This window comes from Mesitornis unicolor, unplaced genomic scaffold (genome assembly GCF_000695765.1).
Source record: "Mesitornis unicolor isolate BGI_N332 unplaced genomic scaffold, ASM69576v1 scaffold17939, whole genome shotgun sequence".
NCBI lineage: Eukaryota > Metazoa > Chordata > Aves > Mesitornithiformes > Mesitornithidae > Mesitornis > Mesitornis unicolor.
In genome coordinates this window covers 2,818-12,888 of record NW_010205394.1, presented here as the reverse complement: position 1 = coordinate 12,888, position 10,071 = coordinate 2,818, and the positions used below count along the sequence as shown (strand labels likewise).

At 54.1% G+C, this 10,071-nt stretch overlaps 1 protein-coding gene across 1 annotated transcript in view; it reads left to right on the top strand.

Moving 5' to 3' along the window:
- The window catches only part of LOC104546100 (dual specificity protein phosphatase 22-A-like), a 12,356-nt gene extending 2,700 nt beyond the window's left edge, over positions 1-9,656 (top strand). Inside the window, exons 4-7 of the mRNA XM_010191392.1 lie at positions 1,868-1,917; positions 4,725-4,799; positions 5,196-5,367; positions 9,462-9,656. Coding sequence (XP_010189694.1) covers positions 1,868-1,917; positions 4,725-4,799; positions 5,196-5,367; positions 9,462-9,656 — 492 coding nt within the window. The remainder of the gene's footprint in view (positions 1-1,867; positions 1,918-4,724; positions 4,800-5,195; positions 5,368-9,461) is intronic.
- Positions 9,657-10,071: the final 415 nt, after the last annotated feature.

Below are 10,071 nucleotides of genomic sequence, written 5' to 3'. Positions count from 1 at the left end.
CTTGGGAAGCGTGTCGGGGCCGCCCTTGCTTTGCCTGCCTTCTCCCTTACCCCCAGCCTCGGGCGCTGTGGACCTTTTGGGCTGTGGGTGGGGGAAACTGAGGCAGGAGGGAGCTGCTGGGGGGTTGATGGTGGAGATGCTGGGCCGAAATCCAGGGACTGGGTGGAAGGGGACCAGCAGCCAAATCCCAGCAGGTTTTTATGGCGTGAGCCATGATGGGCTGCGGATTCCCAAAACCTGGGTTGGGTTTTGGCAGGAGATGCTCGGGCTCATCTCGCAGCTGATGAAACTTGTACTTCATCCCGGTGCTGGATACGCTGCCAGCTCCCAAATCCTGAGATGCTGCAGAAGGTGAAGGGAACTGCCAGGACCCCTCAGTTTTGGGGGCCACGATGGACAGGGAGCCCCATAAAACACCAGCTTGGGCCTTTTCCTTGCTGAAGCATTGAGTAACATGGGGAGGGGAGAGAGAAGGAAGGAGGCTGCATAAAAAGGGTGCGGAGAAACGGCTGGTGGCTGGCAGAGGGAGAGCAGCTGGGGCTGGGGGGCACGGCCAGACGGGGTAGCAAACCACACAGAGAGCTTACAACACGGAGCAAGCCAGCAGGGCTGGTGGAAAGGGGAACCGGAAAGGCATGGTGGGTTGAGCAATGTGTCAATCACGGCCCCGGCTCGGGAACCGCAAACCCCAGCACCGTTCCCATGTGTGGCCCAGCTCCCCAAGAAGGGATGGGGAAGGGGAAGCCGCTGGGAGCCAGGCAGTTAGTCGGAGATTGGCGTTTGAGGAGGAATGGGGTCGTTTTGGCTGCTCCTTTGGTTGGCACGGTGGCTTTGCCAGCATGGGGAGGTCGGGCTGGCACCAGACGTGGTGCAGCCAGATTTTGGGAACCCACAACCCATCATGGCTCATCCTGCAATACCTGCTGGTGTTTGGCTACTGGTCCCTGTGCCCCTGCCTGGTGCGTGGTCCCCTTCCACCCATCTGCCTCCATCATCACCTGCAAGCTGGGGAGCTGAAATTTGGGTGAGGATGTGGATTAGGATCTGTCTGGCTCTGTTTTTATCCCCCAGCCTCTCTGGCAGCTTCTACAAGTGGAGATGGATGGGTTGGAGATGATGCACAGGAAAGCCCGCCCACACTTGTCCTCACAACCTGGGTCTTTCCAGCATGGGAATATCCCTGTTCCGACCTTTCCTTCCTTAATTAACTGACTTTTCCCAGCCTCCCGATTTGTCCTGGGCTGGAGGGAAGCAATGGTGGCCCAAGGGCTTGGGCTGCATCAGTGACAGCGATGCCACAGGGAGCTGAGGCAATCGCTGGTGCTCGGCCGTTTCAGCTCTGGCTGGGAGGCTTTCCACCCATTTCACTAAGAAAAGCATAAAAAAGAATAAAAAAAGCTCAGATGAAAAGGATCCAATTTTAGCTCAGAACAGAGAGGATCGAGGAAGCGAAGCTCGAAAGAAAGGAAAGTAATCTGACCTACGCCAACATGCGGCAGGATGATTTATCATGTATTAAAAGGAGCGGGAGGAAATAACTCATTGATGAGAGCGGCTTCGTCAGGGCGCCTTCACACACGGCTTCCTGGGGGGGCTCGCCAGGAAAGGGGGGGCTCCTGAGCGTCGTTGTGATCCCCCATGGCTTCATCTCTCCTCTGGGCTGAAATGGGGGGGAAATAGCCCAGAGTGGGGTGGATGTGACCCTTCATGGTCCTTTCTACCCATGGAGGGCGAGGCGATGGCACCCAAAAGCAGATTTTGGCTTTCCTATCACTGAAGGGTCAGCTGGAGGGATGGAATAGAGAGAAATAAGGGGTTTTTTGTTTTTTGGAGGTATTTTATTACCACATCCATCTTTACATTGCAGGACATGACCTATCTCTGTATCTCAGCCTCGGATTCTTCCAGTCAAAACCTGTAAGTCCTTTGACGTCCTTTTACCTCCAGGCATCGCACGCTGGTGTTTGTCAGCAAAAAAAAGCTCAGATTTGGTAAAAATGAAGGTTCAGTTTATTTGTGCTGCAAGAGCTTGGTATCATTGCTGAGCCTGGCAGAAGCTGCGGTTCATTCTCAGGCCGTAAATAGCATTTATAGTAAGGCTTAAAATCTGTTTCTGTGCGTGGTTGCAGTCAGTAAATGTAATTTTCCAACAAATTTCAGAGCTATTCTACCAAGCAGGGTTGAAAATCAGAGCATTGGAAAGAGAGTGATTTGTGTCGGTCTTCCAGGCATTTTTCTTGGGAAGAGAAATAAAATATTTATTAAAATTGATGTTTTTTTCCCCCATACAGAGCATAGATACTGGTGAGTCATTTAATGATGTTCACGAGGTGAATCTGGCAGGAGATGGTGCAGGGAAACCCCAGGGGATGTGGTGCTGGGGTGCAATGGGTGCAGACACTGGTGGCACTGGGAGGGTCTCAGCACCCCACTACTGCTTTGGGTGACGTAAACCACCAATTGCCGCCAGAAAACGGGTGACTTCGAGGGATTTTGCTCACCAATCAAACCATAAAAATGCCCAAAACTTCAGGACAAGAGCCCGTTGATGGTTTTCCAGCATCCTCGGGAGCAGCCGTGCCCCGGGGCTGTGATTCTGCTTGCTCATGCTCTCGCTGAGCGGAAAGAGCAGCTTTACAAGAAAACCCTGCCTCAGCAAGAACCGGGATTCTTTTTTTTTTGAGGGGGGGTTGTTATTTTCCTTTTCCTCTTCTCTCATTTCTTTTAATTTTGCGGTATGTCCACCAGAATGGAGAAAAAAGTTAAAAAAAGGGGGGAAAAAAAGAAGAAGATATAAGCCTGGCTGCCGAAAGGAAGATTTATTCAAGGAACTATTTTCTGCTTGTCAGTTTATGCCTGGGATTTCACAATCCTGGTGAACTTTGTGTCCTGCAGAGAAGATGCTTGAGACTCAGGACCTCAGTGGCTCTGGGCTCCACAAATTGATCCCACGCTTCCAGGCTGGAAAAGCACAGCGAGAGCTTTTCTTTAGGGGAAAAAGAAACCTTGGAGTAGGTGAGGATGAATGGGATGGGTTGATGCTGTGTGCACGGAGAGGGGTGGAGGGGATTGTGCTGAGGGAGGTGAGAGCATCGCATCCTTGCAAGCGAGGTGCATCCCTGTTGGTCCCAGCTGAAGTGGAGGGACCTGGAGAGCTTGGACCTGTGTAGGCAAAATGCAGGGCCTGGAGGATGCCGTCTGCCTTGTGAAGATGGATTTGATGAGGAGAAATCCCCCAGGACAAGCTTTAGGCAGGAAAATGCCTTCCCAAGTGGTGATGCTCCGTTTGCTGTGGTGGTGGAGGAGGAAGCGCTGTGTATCCCATGAGAAGGGAAGGATGAGGAGCATCCCCTTCCATCCCTTTCCAGGACAGGGTGAGGAGCATCCCCTCCCATGGTATAGCAGGGATGGGAGAGGTTTCGGAGGGTTCTGCCTTGTCCCCACAGGGAAGCTGGCTCTGAGCCCTCAGTGTGGGGGCAAAAACTGTGGTAGCTCATGCCTTGGCTTCTGAGAAATCAGGAAGGCTCCGCAGGCGCATCACGTGGAAGCAGAGGAAGTTTGGCTCCAGCACCAGAGTACAGGGGCTGCTGGCTCCCTCAGTCACTGCTGGGCTGCTCTGATACCAAAGGGATGCTCTTCTTCTCCCAGAAATACCAGGGCTGAATGCCAGGCAGTTCAAAGAGTCCACCAGCAGCACATGTTACCCGAAATCAAGTTTTCTGCCTCAAAACTGCCCCAAGGTTCGGTAGGATCATGAGGGTGAGGAGGGATGGGCAATGTTTATTGTGAATATGTGCTGAGGACCCGAATATCTGGCTCAGCATCAGCTCTTGGAGATGCCCTGTGTCTTCAGGAGGGATCAGCAGCAGCTTCCAGCATCAAATGCAGTGATGGGCAGGAGGAATACATCTCATGGAGCCTCTGCAACTCCTCCATGAACACCCACCTCTATTTCCCCACTCCATATGGAGTTATTTATCCTGATTTTTGGGTCTCCATGCCTTCAGAAAAAATGGGCACTACTCATGTTGCCGAGTGTGCAGGTCAGAAAGCCCTGGCTCCCTGATCTGACCCGTTTTGCTGCAAAACTCTCTGGTTTGAGTTAACGTGCTGTTTCTGGTGATGCTTTCAGGAATGCAGGACTCTCCTGTGGTGTTTTTGGCAGCCCTACCTCCCCAGTACCAGCACCTTTCCATGGGGTGCGAAGGGGCCAGAGGGGCTGCCTGGGGCAAGGAGGATAAAGGAGTTGCCCCATTTTGGGGACCTGCAGGCAAAATCCCTCAGGAACCACCTTCTTCATGTCCTCTTTCTCACCAGCATCTCTCCCTTGGAGGGAACCCAGTGTTTTTGGCATCGTTTGGGAATGAGGGGGGAGCCAATGGCTCAGGACAGCCTCTGATGTGGGGGTGTGTGTGTCCCTTGGGCACAAGGACGTGACACCTTGTCCTGGAGGCTGACTCACCCCTGGGTCTGATCCAGCTTATGGCATCACGGTGCTCCCTTCCTGATGCCTTGGGAAGCAGGAAATCACCCGGAAACTCTCCCAGGTCATTTCCTTCCTGGCAGATGCAGATCAGCCCCATTGCCTTCTCCTGAGGAGGGATCTCAGCTCCCATCTCGCTTTGGTGGCCCCAGGGTGGTGGGAAGTCCTTGGGGGGACATGACAGGTGCCTTGCAGGGGTGAGCATCCCCCTCATCCTCACCCCCTTTCTCTCTCCTTGCAGGATGCAGCATTTTAAGGAGTGCATCCAGTTCATCCACGAGTGCCGGCTCGGTGGGGGAGGCTGCCTGGTCCATTGGTGAGTGCCACCATCACCGCCTCATGTCACCGCTTCACATCCATCTTCTGGGAGGTGGGGATGGGCCCCCAAAAAGTGTCCTCAATGTCAAACATCACTTGGGCTGGGAAGGAAAAGGAGGAGATGATGAACAGTGGGGTGGTGACACATGGTCTCTGCTGCCGAGACCCATGGGGATGGATGGTCCATGCCCCAAAAACCTGAGCATCCAAAGAGATGGGACAAGATAAAGGAGGTGACAGGGGGGGCAGCCACCTGCCTGTGGCCACCAGCCGAGCTGAGGAGCCCCAATAGCACCTCAACAAAGGCAGGTGGCCATGGGAGGGTGCACCCCATGGGTGTACTTGGTGGTGGGACGAGGTCTCTCCCTGATGCTGCTCCCCCACACCGCGCCAGCCTGGCTGGGGTCTCCCGCAGCACCACCATCCTGGTGGCTTACCTGATGACGGTGACCGAGCTGGGCTGGCAGCGCTGCCTGGCCGCCACCAAGGCCGTGCGGTCCTACGTCAGCCCCAACCACGGCTTCCAGCAGCAGCTGCAGGAGTACGAGGCGACCTTGCTGCCGGAGGTGGGTCCTGCACCGATGTCCCCATATATACCCCATATATTGTCTGCAGCATCAGCAAACGTGCACGGCTCTCGCCGATGTCCCCATGTAGACGTGTCTGCAGCATCTGGAAACACACGCTGCTTTTTTTTTTGCATGTGGCTTGCTGCAGGGGCCAGCTGCTTGCCCGAGCTATTTATTACCTGGGGATTTTGGGTTTTGCATGCGTGCAAAAAAAAAAAGAAGAAAATTTAAAATGAAGTGCTCAGACATTATGCGAGTGCACGTAAAAAAGCTGTTTAAAGCCCTGATGTTTTTCTCGAGAGTTCAGTTAGGACATGGTGAGAAGGATGGGTGAGGAGCAAGTCCCTGGGAGCCCCAGGTCAGACAGGAGCGAGTGTTGATGGAGGAATTCTCCTCTTTCCTCCTCAAAATAATGCAGGGCAGTGGGTTTTAGGAGAGCAAGAACCCTGGCTGGGTGACTTTCTGTCCCATTCAAGGATGGGACGCTGTTGTAGCTGAGTTGTGTTGGAGCTGAGTTGGGAACGACAACATCGCATTTAATTGGGACAGCGCTGGTTGCAGAGACCAGAGCTGCACTTTTGACCCAGGAAGCCTTCAAAAGCAAAGTGAAAGACCTTTAAAAGCACAGCTCCTGGCTGCCCTCCAGCCTCCCACGCTGGACCCTGCTCCTGTCCTCAGCCCTGTCCTCCGCAGCCAAGGACCAAGGTCCAAAACTGCTCTGGGAGGGCACAGCAGGGCAAGGGTAGAGGGACCCACAGCTCGGTGTGTGCCAGGCACCTCACAACCCACGTCACCCCTAAACTTGGTCCCATCCCTGGAAGCAAGACTCAAGTGAAGCCTCCCCATGTCCTGAGCATCATGCACTGAGCCATGGCGAATGCCAGCAGAGATCCAGTGGTCTCTGTGGCCGCACCGAGCAGCTCAAGGGGATTTCTCTCCTCCTGGGAGCAGGGCAGGGACCGCATGTGACTTTGTCCCAAATGTCAGCCCCTTCCCTGTCCCCTAGTTCCCTTCCCCGGTGCCGAAGGGAGGGGGCAGGCGCTGTCACATGAGGGACGCAACGTTGCCCCATTAGCAGCGGCTTGCAAAAAAGCACCCGCGGAGGAGGGCGGACAATGGTCCCAGGGATTACAACACACCCGTGGTGATGGAGATTCCCTGTGGGGCTTCCCTCGGCTGGGTCGGCTCTCCCTAACCCTTCCCACATCACAGACTGTGATTTTGGGTTTGCTGTGTCCCCTGCTCCGTCCAAGCTATTCCTCCCACTCTCCAGAATCCAGGCTGGGCTCAGCAGATGCTGGACTTTCCTCCTTTGTCCCTGAAATGCAGCTTTTTCATCACCTCGAGGTTTTGCTGGAGAGTTTGTGAGCATTTCCTTGAAAATCCAAAAGACAGAGCCAAGGGCGGAGGCGTTTGGATGTATTTTCCCTTAGCGAAAGCCTCCTTTTCCTTGAAACGCCCTGCATTCCCTGCGACCATCGGCATTGCAGATGGCTCTTGTGGGCGGATTGCTGCGAGCACGGCTCCGAGGGCGAAGGGTTTGCTCACCCACAGCTGCGTTTGGGGAAGGGGAAGAGCCAGGATGGATGCTCCGACCCAGCCGGCGATGCCCTGCTCCCCACTTTTGCAAGAGGGTGGCTTTTCCATGTATATAGATAGGATGCAGGAGCAAGAAGATAATGACTTGAGCTTCAGCTCTTGCTGAGGATAGAAAAGAGGTGAAATTGCCCCATTTAGCCCAGCTGTCATCCCCGTAGCAATTTGGAAATGCAGTGCTTGGGAGCAGACATGGATAAGGGCTGGACAGGAGGAAAAGCCTCATTTCTTGTTGGTTAAAACCTGGGAGGAAGAGGTTGGTCCTTCTGTCACCGAAATTGGGAATAGAAAAACCTCTTAGCACCAATACAGCACGAAGAAGTAGGCATTCTTTATTCGATGCCGGGTGCAAGGGGTATTATTTATTCCACCCAAGCTTGCATGAGTATGGTCACTTTTCTTAGCTTATTTATACAGAAAAGTTTCAGGATTTCGCAATCTAAGTTACAATGACTGGTTGAAATTTAAATATAATTATAATGCATTTAAATATTTGCTTAATCATTCTCGAATCAACCGTGCTTGCATAAAAGGGGTCTACAAGGGGTGTTTCGGTGGTCTCTGGGGGTCCCTGGTGGATCTGAAGAGGCACTCTTAATGCTCTTGGTTTTATAACTTTATTTATTAATTCCTTGGTTTCCCTTATCAACCAGTGTCTCCCAGTCTATCTGCAGTCCTTCAAAATGTACTAGGACATATCAGTGTGCCAGGATGTTTCGGCTCCAATGATAAAGAAAACATGTCCCTGATTTTTGACCCCCCCCCCTTGTAACACTTCTGGGGACCTCCTGGGGCTGTGGGTGAGCACCCCTTGGTGCCTCAGTTTCCCCGATCCGGAGCAGGGACATCAGACAGGACCCCAGGAGGTAGAAATGGGGAAGATGCTCACTGGGATGGGCTGGCCGGCTCCATTGCTGCAGGAAGCTTACCCCGAGTGTGCAGCTGACAAATGGGGCTCATTGGGGCTACATGGATAAAGAAGGAAGGAAGGGACCGAGCGCAGCAGCAGGATGATGGGTAAGGTTAGAAAAGGAAGTAAGTGAGCACAGAAAAGACGGCGTGGATGTGACAGAGGGCACAGATAGGCATTTGGGTGATGGATCCATCCCCCTGTGGCCCAGGGTCCCCCTGTGGTGCTGGCACACCGTGGCTAGGCTGCATTTCAATGTCCCCAGTGCCATCCCAGATGGGATGGGTGCTCCTGGCCCCGAGAGAGGAGGAGGGCAGTGGGTTAGTGGTCAGCGCTGGAGGAAATGGGCTGTAACCACTTCTTGCTCTGGCTTTAAGAGGAAATGCCTGGCAGCAGCAGCAGGGTGCTTCCCCCAGCCTCCTACACTGGGTGGTGGGTGCCGAGCTTTGGTGGTCAGATTGGTGTCCCCACGGAGCTTCGTCCCTCTGGATGGTTTGCATGGGAAGGATGTTCACCCCATGAGCAGCTGGCATGGATGCTTGCCCCAAATCCTTTGCTTTTCACTTCCCAGGGGTTATTTTCTAGCAAGAAAATCAGCTGTGGCTCTTGGGATCCCTGAATAAGGGATCTTCCTGCTTGCAGGCAATGAGCACTCAGAAGCTGTGGTGGGTCCTGCTGTCCCAGGGAGTGGATTTGAGAAATCCAGGCATTCCCGGTGGAAATCCCTGACTTTCCCTGGCTGCGGGAGTTGGGATGATGCCAGGCTCAGGCTCAGGCTTTCAGACTGTCCCAGTCTGATGCTCGGTCCCACTTCAGATCCTTTGCACCCTCAGGTTTTGTGTTCCCGTCTTTGTACCCTCCATCCTTTTTGTAAGGGGTTTAGTGTTGCTGGGTGTGCTCTCACCACCCATCCCAGTAAGTCCCGCTTGCTGGAGCAGCCCATTCCCAGCTATTTTGGAAGATGGCAAAGTCCCACCTGCTCCCCACGAGCACTGGGCAGGGTTGCCTGTTCCTGTCCATGCTCTCAGGCACTGCAGTCTGGATTTGCCTAGCCATTTCTCATTCCAGCAGTAGCGGGAAGTGTTTCCATGGACCCTCTCTTGCTTCCCAACTACCTCCAGACCTCATCCTGCAGCCAGCTGGCCCCCGGCCACCGGTAGCAATGGGGGGACACAAGAGATACCTCAAGACATCCAACACTGAGCAAGATGCTCTGCAAACAAACCTGCCTCAGCATGCAAGAGCTGGCTCGGCCGTGTGGCTTGTGGCAGCAAGCCCAGGCTGTCTCCACGCTGCCATGGCAGGGAGAAGGTGTGGTGGGGCTTGGCTATGGTAATTGGGGTGTACAAGGAACAGCAGCAGCTTCTTGTCAATGATAAGTAAATAGCCATGGCATTTCTTGTACGACGTGGCTGATGCATGGGAGCTCCTGTGAAACCAGGACCTTTCTGTTTGCTGGCTGTGGTGGGGATGCAGCAGACATTGCCTCTGCTTGGCTTCCTGCTGGTGCAAGCCCTGGCTATCGAAATGGGGGTGTCTCAGCCCCCCGTGACCCTCACACCCTCTTTTGGCTTTGTCCTGGCAGTACCGCGCCTGGATCCGCCACGACTATGGCAGGAACCCGTTCAAGGACCAGGAGGAGCTGCAGTGCTTGCTGGCCAGGCAGGAGGAGCAGCAGCTGGGCAGCAGGGATTGCTCCTGGCTCCGCTCTCCAGCTCCCGCCGACCCGCTCCCATCCCGGGCAGGCAGCATTGGCAGAAGCAGATGGATGAACAGATAATCCTCCAGCTGCTCGCAGGCAGGCTTGGAAAATTCCATATTCCCTTTACTAAGCACCTGCAGGGGTTCTGCTTTAGGGCAGAAATCAGCCAGTGCTGGCCTCAGCCATGGGCTCAAGGGTTGGAGTTGGGGGGTCAGGACTTGCAGACCCTTCCTTTGGGTGCTGGCTCCATGTATGCCCCTGGGTAAGCCAGTTAAAGGATGACAGCACCTTGGTCTGTCCTGTTCCCCTTTTCCAAGGTGGATCACAGCTGCTTTTCCATCACTCATAGCAGCAGCAATTCCCATCCCTCTCTCCAGCAGAGCAACACTCCTCCAGCATGGCACGGGGATGCCAACCTTGGAAAGCTGAGGTGGGATGAGATGAAGAGAGGCCACTTTGTCTTCTCCTTTGCAGTGAAGCTGCCCTGAGGATG